Source organism: Suillus subaureus (assembly GCF_016647635.1).
Source record: "Suillus subaureus strain MN1 chromosome Unknown BJ212scaffold_3, whole genome shotgun sequence".
In the NCBI taxonomy this organism is placed as follows: Eukaryota; Fungi; Basidiomycota; class Agaricomycetes; order Boletales; family Suillaceae; genus Suillus; species Suillus subaureus.
The window spans coordinates 1027675-1045057 of record NW_024538559.1 but is presented as its reverse complement, the minus strand read 5'-3'; the positions used below and the strand labels follow the sequence as shown (position 1 = coordinate 1045057).

Genomic DNA, 17383 nt, shown 5'->3' with positions numbered 1-17383 from the left:
TGATCAATGCATACGGTGCTCATGATAAATTTGGTCAGACCGAATGATGTGCCTGGAGGAATTTCTTTGGCCATGAAACTGAAGACGCATGACCAGGCTCACTTGAGTCCATATGCATAGGGGATCAGGTGATAGATAAGTACGCGTCATATTGGAACTTCAAGAACGGATACCAGCATCAAGATCCTCAAATATGCATCAAGGGTAACATGACATTAAAGGCTGCGAGGGAGCCTTGCCGAAGACTAAGTATATCATCAACAAAGACAAGTAACTCGGCATATATAAATGAAGTGTGTCTGCTCAATATTATTCAGCAGTCGACTATGATCCGTCCGCAGAGGACTCAGATAATTTCTCCATTTTGCCTTCCTCAAGTGTAAGGGGTTTATGCGTCTCCGCGGCTCTAGTTTGATCAATAAGATCCTGGCGCGAGGAATACCCGGGTGGAGCCCATTCCCCAGAAGTCCAAGGTTTGCAATTAGGGTTGGTATACATCTGATATCAAAGTTTAGATCGATGGACCAGTAAAGAAAGGACACCTACCATGTTAACACTTTCTAGTGAAAGATCAGATGATTCGTAAAGGAAGAAATACACGACAACAGCTCCCGTCAAGTTGCATGCTGGATAATTAAAACATTCAGTGGCGTGTTGCGCTATTAATGGAAGACGTCATACCTGCAAAGACGAAACCGTAGCGGTAGTTTATGGCACTACTGATGAAGGGCGTGAAGAACGCCAATAGGAAATTCCAAATCCAGTTTGCAGCGGTCGACAGACTGCCTTGCTTGGCACGGGTCCGTGTAGGGAACGTTTCTCCAATAAGAATCCAGACACCACTGTCGAAACGTCGGTCAATCACAAAAATCCAGTAATGCAGATTCTTACGGAGCCCAGGTCATTGCATAACCCAAGATAAACATGCAGGCGGACACGATCATCACTAAAGATGCTAAGTCAGCGACACGAAACACGAATGGAATGGCATCCCCCACATTTCCCAATGCCAGGATGAGTCGTAGGATCTACAGAAGTTCCAGCAGCGGCGAAGACGAAAAGCCATATTGATTGCCAGATCCCTCCAACGATCAGGGGTCTGCGACGCCCAAACTAGACGTGCAGTGAGAAACGCACACTCCGCCTATAAACGAACTGGATTGCTTACCCTTTCGAGGACATACATTCCGCCGAACGTACAGAAAAAGTTGACAGCGCCAAGAATGATTTGAGTCACAAACGAGTCGCTGAGACCTACTGATTTGAACACAGTTGCGCCGTAGTAAAAGAAGTAATTTGCGCCAGTGAGCTGTTGAATGCTCTGTAGACTCATTCCAAGAAGGGTGCGGTATAAAGTCTTGTTTTTCGGCTTAAAGCAGTCAATCCACCCGGCACGAACCTGCCTTTCGTATTCGATGGAAGACTTGATTTCCTCGACCTCACCAGCGATGATATGGTGGCTCTTCGCCTCTTCCTCGGAAACACCACGAACACGCGCGAGAGACGACCGAGCCTCCTCCATTCTGTCATGCGCGGCAAGCCATCTAAAGGCATATTTAGACAAACGGAGGAAACCAGATTCGATTGTTGATACCGACCTAGGGCTCTCTGGCATGAAGAGGATACCGATGCCGAGAATCAGTGCCCACAGGATGCCGATACCAACAACGATGCGCCATGAACCGGAGTTGGAGATGTCCCGGGTTCCAATTGAGATGCAGTCTGTGCAGGAAATCAACGGCTGACAAGGAACTTGTTATGATGATCTTACAAGCAACCAAGATACCGAACGTAATGAACAGTTGGTAAGTTGCGCTAAGGAGCGTCAGCGCCGTGTATGCCACTGAAGTGCTGTGTGGATATCATACGTCAAAGTACCACGGATCTGAGATGGAGCTGTCTCGGCTTGATACTGAAGAAATCAGAACGCAAGTAAAGAGAATGGCTGCAGAACAATCACCATCGGAACGGCAGCACTAAGTGCTCCAACACCCAAGCCACTAACAAACCGGCCGACAGCAAATTGCTGCCAGACGCGTTCCGAAGCTATCTGAATGATGACTCCAATTGTGAATATCACACACTCCGCGGACATGGCATAACGACGTCCTAAAAAGTCAGCGGTGCTGAAAGAGACGTTGGTGAAATGCGGAGACAGATATTGCAGGCTGCTTACGGTGCACCCAGGAGCGCGCCGACGAGGGTTCCGATGGAGAGAAGAGAAACGATGAGACCTTCCCGTACAGTGGAGAATGAACAAGTGGATACATCTCCGGGTGTGGAGCAGGTGGCAAAGCGAAGAAGAAAATCATCCATCAACATGATATCTGATATCTGACCAGTGTCATACTAACATTTTTAGGTTAGCGCAGATGATTAGGACAATTGTGCAACCTACGCCAAAGATGAAACCACCCATTGACGCCAAGAGGGCCAGCATGATTGCCACCCATCCTATGGGCACTCCTTGACTGTAAAACAGGGGGTAATTAGCATGAGCATCATTCTAGTGATTTGTTAGTACAATGAAAGCTCACAAATGGAACGCCATGGAGTATGAGTATGATTAGCCCACTGGGCAAGTGTCGTGAATGTGAGGAGACGAAGAAGAGATGCTTACACAAAATGTTTCATCTCAATCTATAAAGTAAGAGAGAACGGTGTGAGAACTCACTGCTAGCTCGCGTCTCGGGATTCCGAAATATATCCACTCTCTATCTTGATCTTAGTCCCCGACTGAGTCTGCCTGTCTGACCAATTCCTTACAGACCGATTGATAGCCGTGCTGCAGAGCGGCTCCAAGTTCTTCCTCCATGCGCCACGGCTTTGCAAGTAAGCAAGCATGAATGGATGTATTTATATAAGATCGCATTAACGGTTGTGTGATGTCTGATGGGCTGCATGTACTGCTATTACACCTCAAACAGATTGCCAAGCCGTCACTGGCAGCCTGAGCATGTCCGAGTCACCGGTGGTCACTGGCACGGTCAAGTTCTCGTTCGGAATGACGTAGTTGTACCACCAACCTAAAATAGAAACCCGTGACCTTCGCCTCATTCACACCGTCGGCAAAGGAAGAGCGCATTTGGGGCACCTGTGAAGCCGTGGGCCAGTGGCAGTAGTGGCACCTTGCGGAGAGTGGATGGAGTCAGTCACCTGCTGCGTAATCACGTGAGATAAAAGAACATCGTAGAACACAAGTAAAATCTGGATACAGAAAAACAAAGCACCCGCCAATTGCCTGCATATCGGAGCAAGGTCAGAAGTTCGCAAAGCGAACCCCTAGTACTCTATTTCCTGTATATGACTCATTGAGTATATACTGAGGCCTTCAGGAGTGTTGGAGGTCCTTTCATAATCGGTCTTTGCCTTGCAGTCTGCTAGTGTCATGTGACCCTTCCACCTAGAGTGACATTATTCGCTCGTCGTCCCAATTTTGCTCATCTTGTCCATCTCCCACGCTCACCTTGACCTAGTCCCACCACCTTTGTTTTTTTAAGGCTGCTTGCTTGAGCTTTGATGGCCACCTCCTGTCAGGCTTTTTTTATATTCCGAAGATCCTCTTTTCTCACTTGCGTTCTTTTCCTTGCACCCGCATCACATGCGCCAACAACTCGTGACATTCGACTCAACCATATTTACATCCTCTTGCCTATACTTACTCCTAGCTCCGTTCCCACCACCCCAGCACTAGCACATGCGCTTTTCTTGTCATCGCGTTTAGTTTAGTGCCCAGCACGTCAAACGCCCCTTCTTCACGCGTTTTTCACAGCCTGTGCCCCAAGCACCATTCACGTGCCTATATCCAGCACCCACCGCATCGCTCACACTAAGTACCCTACACATCATCTGCATTTGAGCTTGAACCAGCGCCGTTCGATATGCAACATCACCCCATGCATCGGCGCTCGCACCTATCACCGCGGAAACTTTAGCAAACTACCAGAGTGACGCAAAAAGGAGGCTATGGACGAACCAGAAGATTCCAACGCTGGTAAGAAAAGGTTTGTCAAGGATGATTTCGGTGACAATGACAACGAGAGCGCCAGCAATGGTGGGGAGAGACACGGAGGTGACTGAGAACTAATAGGGTGCAGGGAAATGAGGATTGTGGATTGGGGTAGTGAAATGTAAGGATATACTTCATTTAAATTAGGGCGGTCTGTTTTGATTGCGACTATAAAATGTGTTGGGAATAATGAATTTGCGCGCTGTCGATTGATTATGAGCACCAGGGAAAGACACCAGACAAGAATATTATCGATTCGGAAGATATTCCACGTTTCGCAAGATAGCACATGCCTCTGACGCTCGATCTTTGATGACAACGTATACACTGTAGGTGATTAGTTATCTCAGCGGTTCCTCAAGACGTACAGCCGTCAGTTTGGCAATTTGAAGTTGACAAATTGATGGGAGTACGACTTGCCACAGTTGGTGGTATAGAAAGAGGATCCAGGAAGTGCAACAGACAGGTCTGCCGCACCTGGGGCCTGATGGTTATCTGCAATAGTTAAAAGCTATATGATGGTGGCCGGGGCTAAAGCGTTGATATCGACGGCCCCTCCGACCCGACGGACTCGGAGTACCATCGACATGAAACTTCTATTCAAGGAAGATGGTACACATGTAACAGAAGCATCTGGTTCCCTGTGGAACCTTGACAGTTCATCGAAGAGTTCTTGTCGAGCAAAGATTATTAATACCAGCCAGCTTGGTGATTCTAAAAACAGAAGCAAGTGAACGCGCTCGGTCACAGTCACACTTCCATTGTGTCACACGGCGCGTTTCCGGTTATGCATCATCCTGATTCCTCATAACCTCAACCAAGATGGCGCGTGCAGGACCAAGCAGAACACAGAGGTCGCAAAGGGCCCCACAACCTTCCCAGTCCCAGTCACAACGACCTGTTCGAGGCAGAAGAGCAGCCGTTGAAGAGGAAGAGGACGAAAATTCAGGAGACGATGATGACCAAGACATGAACATCAACGGAAGTCAAGCAAGGCTCGCTGAATCTGATGCAGACGCAGTGAGTAGCCCGCATCCCGGTGGGGATTTCCCGATGTCGGAGAGCGCTCGTTGATTCGCTTCCCAGGAACTTGACAGAAAAGCAAGTGATCTTGTAAGATTCGCTCTTTTCATGGAGCAGAGGCGAACTCTTATACGCCGAGAGGATATCAACAAGAAGGGTACGCCGAGCTTGCAGAGCTCATCCACTTGAGTGCTGAAAGAGATACAAGTCCTGGCTTCTAACTCGCGTTTATTCAATCCTGTGCTTGAAAGAGCGCAAAAGCTCCTAAAGAAAACCTTTGCGATGGAACTCGTGGAACTTCAGTCGCGAAACTATCGTGAGCAAGATAATGTCGTAGCTGGTGACGACCTTCAAGAGGCACGCAACGCTACCGGAGTAAAGAAGAAAAGTAAGTTGTAGCCATGCCTCCTATATCTTCCATGACGTTTTCTCTCTCCATAGCTGCGGCTGCAGGATCAAAGACATATGTTCTTCGTTCTGTTCTTGATCCCATTATTATCGAGGAAGCAGCACGTACGGACGAACGGCTGTATGAAGAACAGATTGCGGACTGCCAAGAAGACGGCGATGACGACGACGACATGCCGAGAAGCTACGGATGCATCATCTCTTGGAGCACTGCAGATCAACTCGGAGCCTTGGGTGTTTTACATGTCATTCTAGCAATCATTCTCGCCAGCGGACGATCCATGACGGACTGTGCGTGACGTAGCTCATCCCGTAATTCATCTAACTAGTCACACAATATGCACTTAGTGGAGTTACGTGCCCACTTGAAACGTCTCGGCCTCTCATCAAATGAGTCCATATCCATGAACGCCCAGTCTACGCACAAGTCCCTTCCTATAGACACATATCTTGGCCAGCTGATGAAGCAAGGATACATAGACCGTATCAAGCTAGGCGACACGAAGGCAGCTGGCGGAAAACGGGGTCGCGCTCCTGCAGCGACTCAAGCCAATCAAGATGAAACCCAAGCATTTGAATGGCATTGGGGCCATCGCTCGTACAGCGAAATAGGAGAACAGGCTATTGCTACATTCGTCGCTGAATTTATGGTGGAACGCAACCGTGATAATGATGCCGAGGACGATGATGAGGACGGCAAAGCTGCGCAGGGCAGGGGAAAGGGAAGAGCCAGCGCTGCGGATGGTGGCGGAGACAAGAAGCTGAAGAACGTTTACGGAGCAATTGAAAGGGCGGCCGGGGGTAACCTGTCAGATGTTAAATGAGATATTCTTGATATATTCATTCCGTTCTTTGATGCCGCCCTCACCCTGCTAAGTGCTCTACTCTATACCTTACTATGCTTACTACTAATCGTCCACTATATTCCACTGATTGTAAATCGAACTAGCAGCGTTGCCCCAGTGCATCTCCCATCCATTGATAGTAGGTGAATGAACCTCCAGCCCTGCTCAAGATCACAAAGACGAGCACAGAAAACCAACATATGTTCATCCTTTGAGAGTAATTCGTGACGAAGGATACGTAGGCTGCACAACATCAGCTTGTCGATCAACTATACTTTATTATCGTTCACTCACCGGATAAACGTCAATTCATCCTCTTCGAATTCCCATTCAAAACGGTCATTCCACATGACGTCTGCGCCATCCTCTGGTACATGTTTGCACTTAAAATGCTCGGAACACCAATCTAAATTCTTCGAAGGACTATAAAGCTCCGCGTGGACATACGGCGAGAATTCCGTGTGTTCTTTCGGGCGAGGCACTACAGGGGAACAATTGTCAAAAAATCGAAGTCTACCGGAAATTGGAATGACTTACAGGAACTGATTCCGATAACGTCACATGTTAATTTCACCTTGCGCTCAGAAACTCCTATCAACCGACTTGGCCTCTCAACCCAGCCAGCAGTCCCGGCAAACATGGCTTCATTAAGCTGCATACCATGGTCGAAGTTCTGCCAATTGAGACATACGATCTGGGAGCCGCTGCGCCATTGCTTCAACGGATCGAGATTATTCGAGCTCAAACGTACACCGCGGGGGTAGATGCGTCGAATTCGACGCCGAGAATCTTCGATCAATTCTGACAGTGAGTGCGGAAGCATGGCTAGTATAGAAGATTCGCTGATGTTCATCAGGATATTGGGAGGATGAGGAGGACTCGGTAACTCTACAAAGGGATCTATAAACACGCCGAGTGAAACAGCTGGTGAACACTTGCCTTCAGTAAGCCAGTGTTTGACCGGTTTCATACTTCTTGTGTAAAAACCCAGCTCGGCTAGCGAATCTGCAATCTTTGCATGGGCATGATTGGCCATCTTAAGTACAGGGTCGGTCTCATAATGAAGTTCGGAAACTTCATCCCACTCGGTGCCAGCACACGAATCGTGATCAAATGCCTCAGAATCAGAATCTGCAGTGATGTCCTGGCAATATGCGTCCGGATAATACTCTACCTAAAAGTGACAGTCAGAAACAATCTATACTGACACCATCTGCATACCATAAGTAAGATTTTTCCTTTCAGATCCCTTGGAGATATGGTATCACCGTCCACTCCGTCCAATGGCTCCTGCACCAACTTATTGCCCCACGCGCCTTTCATAATATCTACGAGTTCGCCTTGGTGGGCGACCGGCACGTGGCACTCTAGACTAACAATAACAGGCCAGTCTTCATCACAGATTGCTTCGCCAATAGCGTCGCAGACCGCCTTGAACGTGACACTTCGACTGAGCGTATATCCATGCGTGACGATCGGACCCTTGGAAGACCACCAAACATCAATTTCGATGCAGCGTGCGTTCTTGGAGAGAACATGTGTGTAGCACTCGGAAGATGCACGACCGAGGACTTGCCATGCGAGTAGATACGTGTTATGTGAAGAACTGGTCAACATGTAACGTTGTATGTGTGCATTGTTGAATTGATCTTGACGTACGAAACAAAGTAATCCCTCAAAGGTCGAGTGTCGTCGACAACGCGCGGACGAACAGCAGGGAGTTTCAGTAGTTCATGGGCGTCCTATTCAATTGAGGGTCGTTCGGAAATCATCAGGAATATTTTTCAGGGGTACCGAGGCAGAATGATTTGAAGTACTCACCAAACCGTTCTGCTTCAGAAAACTGAGGATCTCGGGACTTAGTCGTATGGTATCACTTGCTGGCGGATATATGTTGATGGTAGTCTCCACAGACAAGTGCGGGGAGGGAACCCCCTCAGAAGCCTTGGGTATCAACATGGGAGTTGACTTTCAACTACCCTCGAGGCCCACTGGTCCCAGATAAACGAGCTTCGAAATAGTGATTAGCAAAAAAGTCACAGCTGCGTGCAAAACTAATGGCAATCGCAAGATTCCCGTGTGCCCATGACCAAACCCGGGATGGTCAGTCTAATTACAGCTGTAACTTATTGGGCTGAGACGTGAAAATTTGATCCGTGATATATAGACACGGAACTTGTCTCGTTTAATACTGAAGATTTGAGCAGTAACGTTATATCAACGTTATATGTATGCAAGTGCCAGCAAGTCAGCACTCATGCCCGCTTATGAAATTACAGCGTGTGCACTGCCGGTGACCAAGTAGTGCTTATATGTATATGCAGATGGTGTAACAAACGAGTAAACAATGTACAAATTTTCCCAAGTTGTGTAGTGACACAGTAATAAGCAAGAAATTATATAGTGAGATTGTATGCTACAAACCTACACCGCTGGTTTAAGAGGACCCAACTGCCTAGTCTCTTACGTTGCGACCGATGTAACAGAGGAAGAAAGGCGGGTACAAATCTCAATATCAGGACCCTTGCCTTGAAGCTCGTAATTTTCCGACACACAACTCCCCTGCCTAGGTAAGAGAGGCCAGCTGCGTGGAGAATAAGTGTAAACATCGATGAAGAGACTCTCTTCAGCCTCGACAGCGGCCCGCCGCGAGTTTATAATAAGTCGGGTCAGCGTCACATTGCAGGCGCTCCAGATGAAACTAATGCACACAGTCAGATAACGAGAGCAAGATGCTGACGGTACGGACAAAACTCCAAGGAACATTAATGACAGCTGATGTAGTTATCAAACATGTAAGCAGACTGACGTGAAGGAGCTAGTAAACTTACAGGTGAAACGATGGATAGAATCAGGTTTAAAAGACGCAATCCTGATAGAGTGTAAGTCTGGTGTATAAAACCTGTTAATTGTAAATCTACCGAATAAAACCTAACGGAAGTCAGCTGGTTTCGACCACAATCATGATGACCACTCACGAAGAAGTAAATACTTCCGTCACGATACATGACCTTCGCCATTTTTGCATGCTGTGGGAGTGGTTGGTCCAGGGCATTCCACCAAGTGGTGACAAATATCATAAATTCAAACACAATCTGTGCAGTATCAGCGCCTAGACCTTGGAACAAAGTTGAATGGACACTACCCCAGGAGTCCACAGGATCACAAAGTTCACCTTCTGTGTCAATATGCAGGAATGCAAGTACGGCTCAAAGACCACCAAAGCTACATCGAAAAGGTAAATGTCCCTGCGCCCAATCGTAAGACGACTCACGCATCATGCTCGATACAACGTAGGTCGTACAAACGATTGCCGTTATTTGCGTTACCAGAAAAAGTGACAAAGTGACTAGCACAAGGCGGGTTTTGCGATCCCAAAGGACCCATAGACGAAGGAGGATGAGAACTGTTTCTATTAGGATGGAGACGGGTAGCTCATAGCGATATGGAGCTCACAGTTGCTGGTGCCAATAGATACCATGCCGACAACTATGCCGACACCAAACCACGTTTGGCAGCTTTGCAGAAAATCAGTATGAAGTCCACGTTTTGTCTGCTCAACCACATACAACTGAAATTCTAGCGTTAGATGAGATATCAGTAATTATTCACGGTATGATGCATACCGAATCTGAAAGAATGTCTTCTGAAAACCCACTGGTCGCTTCGGGAGACACATCAGATAAGATAGCTAAAACAGGCACAATAGCTCACCGTACGTGAGCATAATCAGGGAAGTAGGGACAACATATCGGTTAAATAAGAACAACAGCTTGGGAAAAGACGACCGAGCACGCCAGATCAACTCAATCTCGTCATGAAGCGTTAGGAAGTGGTCCCATAGCAAAACCTGTTCCGCAGAGTTATTTAGCTTGTCATGCAGCATCAAGAAATCATATGTACCACAAGCCCTGCAGCTATAGAATTTTCGAGCAACAATCAGTTGGTTAACGACAGGAAGGTGAGCATGCAAGCCTACCACTGACGTACTGGGACGCCCTGAAGTTTTGCAGCTCGGCGGGGGTGAAGCTGGGTACCAAATCAGCCATAAAATGCTGCACCAGTCGACAAGGCCTTGCGCACTGTGTGGGAGGTAGTGGAGAAATGAGAGACCTGCGCAAATTAAGGGAGGTTATCAGCTAATTATATGTGTCAAAGAGTTCATCAAACGTTAAAAGGGATAATAATGATCCGGTTGCTGGACGCGTGAGGGGGCCGTATTGCCACGGTACCGTCTGGTAAGTATAGTTTTCAATGAGCAAAATTCAAGTTTGAACGCAAGATGTGAACAAGCCATGATGAGTGGCAATGTTCCACTAAGTTACACATAGGTAACGTGACTCCAGTTGTACATACGTTAAAAGCGTATAACGACTATATTATAATATTTGTTCGCTAATTTAATCATGTGTGACTTTCGCATCTTAGTTCCCACGAATGCAACACGAATATGTTCACGGTTGACTATGTTTGGCAAAGGCTTCAGAAATAAACAACTACAAACCGGTAGGCCGCTGTAGACCGTGAGATGCGAAGCCTCACGGGCTGTGCGGGGTCGGCAAGACCATCTTCCGCCCCTTGCAACCAGTCCGAAAGAATGGAAATCGAATCCAACCGCCATGAGATACAAATATATAGTTTATTTCAAGAAACGGGACCATGAGGACATAGAACATACATAATAGGGGCACATAGGTACATCGAACAGTCCGCAGACAGTGAAGCAAAGTGTTTGTAGGATGATAGGAACCAGTCAAAAGTCATCATGAACGCTAGTTCCGTAACTGCTGTGGTTAGACCCCCGTAAGGACTGCACACTCGAAGCAAAGAGACCACACAAAGATGCCTGGAGATGTTTCCTGCAGAATCCGTGCTGAGGAATAAGAGGCAGAGCGAGTATGGGTGATCTGTGAGGCTTCCAATACTTTCCATGACGTCGTTAATCGAGACGGAGCTGGAACAGCCTTGGAGCCGAGGAACGGTCATATCTCGGCTGTATTGGTCAGTAGTCACTTCCACAAGCTAAAGTGAACACACCTTGTACTCAAAGATGCCACATAATCAGGATTATGGGTCTGGTTCCAGTTTTTCGCCTCTAGCAAGGACGCGGACGACCTTGCTAGGTTGAGAGACCACTTCCATCATTTGCATAACGGCGGCAGGGCGCTCCACTAGTCCGGTGCCTCGAGCGATAGGAAGAGCTCCCGGAGCAGTATGAGAATTACGTCTACCTCGACCAGCTTGTCGTTTTCCTCTATCGTCATCATCAAGGTTACGAGGGTGGTTCGATGAAGGCGGAACAAGTGGCGCTGCGGAAGGTTCCACTTCTAAGAGAGTGATACCAGCCCGAGTAGCCCAGTGTCCGATCAGTAGGCCAGCTGAACGAGGCTCATACTTGTGAGTGTGTGGACTCGGAGCTGGAAGGGGTACCGGAGAGGAGACTTCGGGCATTGCCTCAGTTCGACCAACCTGAGCTGGAGTAGCAGAAGGGGAAAGGATAGCAAGAACGACTTTCAGTTTGTCGCTCGTTGAAGCACGAGTTTCAGCGACGTGGTCAACTTCCCAACGTGCGCAGCAGATCATGCGCCGAACCCACTCTGGAGAGCCAGAGAGGTGGAGTGGCTGTGACGTAGCCTTGTCCTTATCATCATCTGGTGACAAGTCCTTGAGCTCGATGCGGTCCCACGGAACGAAAGCATCATCCCGCTGGACACGAATACGAGGATTTGTGCCAACTTGAGCCTCTAAGATTCGTGAAGCTGACCGCGCGCGCTGGGCAAGAGGACTTGTTCCCTTCTTGAGTAAATCAAGAGTATTCAAGGCTAAGCCACCTCACGTCAGTTGACAAAACACTTGCAACTTCCCAACTGACCTTCAAGGGGGACAATAACAATTTCATCACGTCCATCTCTGCACCATTTCTTCACCTGGTGGAGGGCATGTACCAATACGCTCGCATCAACCACTACTACATCAGCGTCCTTGTCACTCCTCGCCTCCTCGCTCGATTTCCTGGGCTTTTGCATCTTGACCTCATTGTGCTCTCTTTCAGGTACAGCTTCAGCGACAGACTTCTTCGCGGACCTATTGCCTGAAGATGGGCGTTGTTTGGGTGTATGGTTGATAACACCGCGACGGTTGGTATTACCCAAGTCGGCTTGTGGATGACGACGGTCTCTCCAGTTTCCAGATGCTGGCCCATGTGTAACTGATTTCTCCAGCTGTTCCACTTGGTGACTTAGAAATGCAGCCCCGAGCGCTCGAGACATGGCAAGCTTGTTCACCGAACCGTTAGTTGTGGGACCCTGCAGCATGGCACGGTGACAAAAGTTGATGGTCAGTGAGAAGATGCTCAGCGATCCCGTTGAGCTTACCTTGCTCTCCGCCATTCACTATGTGACTAGAAGATTATTACAAGGAAGAAGAGTATAGCTTTCAATGTAGGCTGTTGGTCGTGGGACAGATACAGCTCCGAGTCTAGTGCGGCCCACATCGCGTTAGTGGACTTATACTTAGTCAGCAAGCTGTGGGGAGTTTTGGTCAGGTCTAAATCTGAGACCTGCATAATTAATGATCAAAGCCTCAAGGCGGGGGACTGGTCTAATAGGGTCTAATAGGGTCTAATACTACAGTTCTGTCGGGTATCAAGGCGCCAACAAGCAAATCGATAAATATAAAACACCGCGTCTTCTCAGCGAGAGTCGATGCTAGTCAACCAAAGCCAAATATCATTCCAAATAAATCCTTCCATCCCCTCTTCACCACGACCTGCGTCCCCGCGCCATACTCGTCAGCTAACCATTCTAGATAACGGGCATCAAGAGAGCTTAGAGGGCCAAGCTCGAACGATACCATATCCTTTGGAGTAATGTAGATCGTCGAAGTCTCTGGTGTACCGGAGGCGACAGAAGGAAGTAGATCAACTAGGCGAGAAAGTTGGAAGCTGGTGTTGGCGTGGAATGTTTGAAGTAACGCGAGTGTTGTTAGAATCTGACGATCGCGTCGTTCGTTGGGTTCTGGATCTGTGTCATCACCATTGCTGCATAACTGCGGCATAGATCGCGTAGCAGCGGAAGATGACGAAGGCTGGCGACGGTCAGCACCAGTATTTCCAGCTGGCCAAGTTATGCCGCTGGACCTTCTCATTCCCTTTGAGTTTGGGCTTCCGCCAGGACACCCTTCAATCCCCATACCCAGGTTACGCACAAATGTACCGTCGACGGTAAGGTCATCGTCACCTTCTAATCTGATGCTGCCCCAGTTGGCGAGGGATCCGTTGCCGGTGGAATAGGACGCGACCGAGTTGCCGCGCCAGGACCCCATCCAGAGCCCAGCACATACAATACACACGTCTTCATATATTCTCCAAGGATCTGTCCATGCAGATGAGGGTTTATTTCTCGCATCGGTTTCAGATGAGGGGCGGCAGCATGGCTGTGCACATTGATCGCCGTCCAGCTGTAGAATGCGTTCAAGCTCATTCCACTGTCAAGTGTGTTCAACACGTATACAGAGATATGATTGCAAATTATATGTACCAGCCTTATATCACTCCACGTGAAGCGAAAGACAGTTAAACGATGCGTGGGTCCTTTGGAACCAGGTGGCTGGAGCTGCGGCTTTGAGAGGTACAAGGTTGGTCGTGAAGTTTTGGAGGGCGTAGATGTCGTTAGATCGATTAGAAGGTCGTAGTAAGATGGTTTGTCCAGGAAAATGGCATCAGTCGTGCCTTTCAAATCAGAATAAGGGGCACGCCGAGAACTATATTTGTCGTCACTCACAAGCAACCCAACCTCGACCAGTTTTGCCTTCGCGGTCCATCTTGTCAAGGTCACTGAGAGTAACCATGCCAAGCACATGAATGCCCTCTTGTGTTTTTCCTTTAAGCCTCGTATAATACTGCGTGACTGGGTCATTTTCATTGATGTCATTAGTTAGTGGGTCAAGTTGTGCTGCGTAACAGATATCCGCAGCCACTTGGCATAGTATGCATGCGGCTTCAACCGGCGGGAGTGTATATATAAGTATCCTCCGACGCCCTAGGACATGCTTGTACAATGTCAATGCCGAAGGTCCTAGGATGCGCAACAGGTGTGAGAGGTGCATGGTGGGATTAAATCGAGACAATTCTGAATCTGGCTGTATATTGGTGTCAGCCAAACACAAGGAAAGACTCATGCTGCATCGCACATTATCGAGTTCATGGCTCCAGCCATACCATTCGCCAGCACCACTAAGATCTGCTCGTTGAACCTTGCGTTCTTCGAAGAAAATACGAGCAGGTTCCCAATCACTTTCGGATGGTTCTAAAACACCTCTGGTTTCTAGCGAGAAATAGATAGAATCGGCTAAAGCTCGAAGGGCAGCGACATGCCGCCACGGACGAGACCGGGTAGATTTGGCCAATAGGACTCCAAGAGACGTCAGCCGAAATCCGCGGTGGCCTTGTTCAGCGGTCCTCCGTCGACGGAAAACACATACGCCTGAATGGGTGTCCTTCGTGAAGTATCTATTGGACTCTGATAAGTAGAGCTGTGATATGGGTACAGGGCACATACACCACATCCCGGTCTACAAGGTGGAGACCACTGGGGAGGGTACTGAATTCAACACCATCGAGCTCAAGGTCTGAAGCACGTTTAAGTCGCTAACCGATATGAAAATTGCAAACAGACCATCGCTGGCCTTCAAACACCAGTCCACCAGATTGCCCTTCGTTGGGTGAAACGAAGCGTGGAAAATAGCAACTGGACAACCAAATATCAGTTGAGCTCTTGCAGCTTCGGACTTAATAACAGACCTATATCCTGAGGTGCTCTTCCTCTTGAGTCGACGGCATCGATGGACATGGTTGCAGCCGCATGCACAGGCTGCTGCAGGCAGCAACTGTTTAAAGTCTCACACAATATTAATGTCACGGGCTGAAGGGACCATCGGTCACACTCTTGTCACGCTTAATCCGCGATGGCTTCGACCACTTCATCGCAGCCTCAACAAATCAATGTTGCTGATCTCGACCTCCAACAGTTATCTGATGTGCGCCGTCAGCTAGAAGAGGTACCTTAATGATATTGTTGTTTTCCTACATCTCTGATTGCGCCGTAGGAACTGAACCACCTCACGAATTCATTCGCACAGCTGAAACAGGCACAAGCGAAGTTTAAGTCATGTATTGAGAATGTCGGAGAAGTCAAACCTCAAAACAAGGTACTTCTGCATTTTCGTCTTCAGGCTCTTACTTGACTCTATCCGTACAGGAACGACTATCCTCGTTCCTTTGACCAACTCTCTGTATGTTCCTGGTCACCTGAGTGACCGCGGAGAATGTAATCGTCGACGTTGGTACAGGTATTACGTGAAGAAGGCATGTACGAGGTCTTATATTACAGTCTGCCGCTGATTAGATGGCCGTACAGTCTCGGGCCCAAGCCACAAAATATTATGAAACAAAAGTGGAATATATTCGCACCAATCTCGATACGTTACAAGAAACGATACAGAAGCAGGAGAATATGAACTACCTGATTAATGTAATGCAAGCTAAACTACAGCAGTCCCAGACACAGCCCATCAAAGCCTGAACTTTCGATTCGAGGCAAGATTACATTTGCACACTGTTCTCCCCCGCTGATCTCTCTATAACAGATTTTTAGCTGTAAAATACTGAATGCACAATTTTGCCCCTTCATCGTGCATGCAACGTTCGTTACTTTACTTGGATGGCAGATCCCAGTTAATGGCCTGAGAAACGAGGTCCCTCACTGCTGAAGAAGATTGCTCTGTGTCGTCTGTGCTCTTGTCGATCACTAGGATATGAACAATCTCCTGAACTAGAGATTTATCGAAAGGTATGTGACATATTATCTTGAGCCTGTCACGGCTAGCTACAAACGACAAAAAACGCAAGAGCCACAAAACTCGATCAAACACAATATCATCATGTCAAAAACGCTTCGACGACTGTGGACCTCATGACGGTCGATGCATACGAGAGACCCTATTCGTGGTCTCCGTCTTGCATCGAGCAGCGCATCATGCACGAAAACACTGACTCGCGAAGGCAACTGCTCGTCTAGTGCTATGACTTTCTAAGAACCACTTCAAAGAACGGTATGAATAAGTATTGTCCAAATCTTCGCCTCGTTGTCATCTCGGAGCTCATTGGACGTCATTTAGTGCGAAGGCGGCCGTACAAGTGAGTGGGAAGTGACTGCACATTTGTCGTTGTACGTCTACGACACTGACGAGAACACAACTATTCGATGGCTTCTTCAAGTTGCACAACACAGTTCTACATCCAGCGAGAACGACAGCGCTCGGAGTTGCTTGATAATGAATGGCTCATCAGCGTCATTAGAACTGAAATCACATCTACCGAATCGAGTTCTATCTTTCTGGTCGAGGAAGTCCAATAAACGGATGGTTCAGGTGGTCAGGCACAAGTTTGCCGGTTAGTACGTATATTCCCTGGCGATAATTAAATGTGTGTTCGTGTCGTGATCTTTTGCATCGTATGCCAGACGGGCGTCCGTCAAGTCAAATTGATTGAAGCGTTGAAGTTCCTCATCTCGTCCGTTGTCAAGCTTCCTCACTTCTACTGCCCACTATCCCTTCCTCCTATTCCTTGACACACAAGCACTTGTAATAATTAGAGGACCAATAACATGTCTCCTGCCCAATATCTATGAATTGAACTTCGCGAGCATGTCGTTGGCTATACTTCTCAACCCCTTCACAGCAACGTCGACCCCTAACTGCTCTGGCAGGTCTCGCATTTCCACCACCACGATAAGACGATCCATCCGTCTGATGAGCTGCTCGAGATCATCTTTTGAAGCGATACACATGTACTTCTTTACCTTCTACAAGAACGGGGAGGAATTCGATACAGTGTGTGTTGTTCATTATGAGAAAAGCAGACCACCATGCCTTTCTCATCATGTCCCACCACTGCTGCTCTGTGATGGAATTGAGTGATGCGGTGGACACCTGTTCAGATGTCATTCGAAGGAAGATACCAGCGAGGTAAAATGCATGCGGCTCGGGTGATTCGCAGCACACTGCGATCATCCTAATGACCCGATCCATTTGGCAATGC

The 17383-nt window shown here is 48.0% G+C and overlaps 8 protein-coding genes across 8 annotated transcripts; 3 read left to right on the top strand and 5 right to left on the bottom strand.

The window, feature by feature from the left end:
* Positions 1-26: 26 nt before the first annotated feature.
* Positions 27-2824, bottom strand: BJ212DRAFT_1321612 (general substrate transporter). Its single transcript, XM_041334414.1, has 14 exons — positions 2621-2824; positions 2399-2471; positions 2177-2349; positions 1961-2126; positions 1869-1912; positions 1772-1815; positions 1599-1722; positions 1169-1544; positions 999-1113; positions 892-946; positions 682-842; positions 547-626; positions 103-498; positions 27-52 (listed from the first exon to the last, which is right to left on the bottom strand). The coding sequence occupies exons 1-13, from the start codon at positions 2632-2634 to the stop codon at positions 325-327; spliced, it is 1599 nt and encodes a 532-aa protein (XP_041198362.1). The 5' UTR covers positions 2635-2824; the 3' UTR covers positions 27-52; positions 103-324.
* Positions 2825-3189: 365 nt separating this feature from the next.
* On the top strand, positions 3190-4165 carry BJ212DRAFT_1321598 (uncharacterized protein). Its single transcript, XM_041334413.1, has 2 exons — positions 3190-3994; positions 4050-4165. The coding sequence occupies exon 1, from the start codon at positions 3520-3522 to the stop codon at positions 3727-3729; it is 210 nt and encodes a 69-aa protein (XP_041198361.1). The 5' UTR covers positions 3190-3519; the 3' UTR covers positions 3730-3994; positions 4050-4165.
* An 813-nt stretch (positions 4166-4978) lies between these two features.
* Positions 4979-6264, top strand: BJ212DRAFT_1444396 (MAGE family-domain-containing protein; the record flags this gene model as incomplete). Its single annotated transcript, XM_041337955.1, has 5 exons — positions 4979-5078; positions 5112-5189; positions 5241-5420; positions 5474-5731; positions 5789-6264. The coding sequence occupies 5 exons, from the start codon at positions 4979-4981 to the stop codon at positions 6262-6264; spliced, it is 1092 nt and encodes a 363-aa protein (XP_041198360.1).
* A 47-nt stretch (positions 6265-6311) lies between these two features.
* Positions 6312-8540, bottom strand: BJ212DRAFT_539938 (PLC-like phosphodiesterase). Its single transcript, XM_041343449.1, has 7 exons — positions 8107-8540; positions 7945-8027; positions 7507-7891; positions 7225-7459; positions 6823-7173; positions 6580-6766; positions 6312-6528 (listed from the first exon to the last, which is right to left on the bottom strand). Exons 1-7 carry the CDS (start codon positions 8242-8244, stop codon positions 6360-6362), a joined length of 1548 nt encoding a protein of 515 aa, XP_041198359.1. The 5' UTR covers positions 8245-8540; the 3' UTR covers positions 6312-6359.
* A 5-nt stretch (positions 8541-8545) lies between these two features.
* On the bottom strand, positions 8546-10135 carry BJ212DRAFT_1321577 (uncharacterized protein). The gene is made up of 11 exons (XM_041334412.1): positions 10000-10135; positions 9912-9949; positions 9888-9889; positions 9742-9803; positions 9560-9691; positions 9431-9510; positions 9264-9380; positions 9207-9216; positions 9117-9157; positions 9035-9060; positions 8546-8986 (listed from the first exon to the last, which is right to left on the bottom strand). The coding sequence occupies exons 1-11, from the start codon at positions 10010-10012 to the stop codon at positions 8749-8751; spliced, it is 759 nt and encodes a 252-aa protein (XP_041198358.1). The 5' UTR covers positions 10013-10135; the 3' UTR covers positions 8546-8748.
* A 770-nt stretch (positions 10136-10905) lies between these two features.
* Positions 10906-12830, bottom strand: BJ212DRAFT_1321565 (uncharacterized protein). The gene is made up of 4 exons (XM_041334411.1): positions 12660-12830; positions 12158-12590; positions 11323-12107; positions 10906-11273 (listed from the first exon to the last, which is right to left on the bottom strand). Exons 1-3 carry the CDS (start codon positions 12672-12674, stop codon positions 11353-11355), a joined length of 1203 nt encoding a protein of 400 aa, XP_041198357.1. The 5' UTR covers positions 12675-12830; the 3' UTR covers positions 10906-11273; positions 11323-11352.
* BJ212DRAFT_1321561 (uncharacterized protein) lies at positions 12816-15208 on the bottom strand. Its single transcript, XM_041334410.1, has 7 exons — positions 15086-15208; positions 14961-15032; positions 14844-14913; positions 14476-14794; positions 14067-14424; positions 13824-14014; positions 12816-13770 (listed from the first exon to the last, which is right to left on the bottom strand). The coding sequence occupies exons 1-7, from the start codon at positions 15132-15134 to the stop codon at positions 12997-12999; spliced, it is 1833 nt and encodes a 610-aa protein (XP_041198356.1). The 5' UTR covers positions 15135-15208; the 3' UTR covers positions 12816-12996.
* Positions 15209-15249: 41 nt separating this feature from the next.
* BJ212DRAFT_1295760 (uncharacterized protein) lies at positions 15250-15866 on the top strand (the record flags this gene model as incomplete). The annotated part of the gene is made up of 3 exons (XM_041332353.1): positions 15250-15342; positions 15391-15492; positions 15702-15866. 3 exons carry the CDS (start codon positions 15250-15252, stop codon positions 15864-15866), a joined length of 360 nt encoding a protein of 119 aa, XP_041198355.1.
* Positions 15867-17383: the final 1517 nt, after the last annotated feature.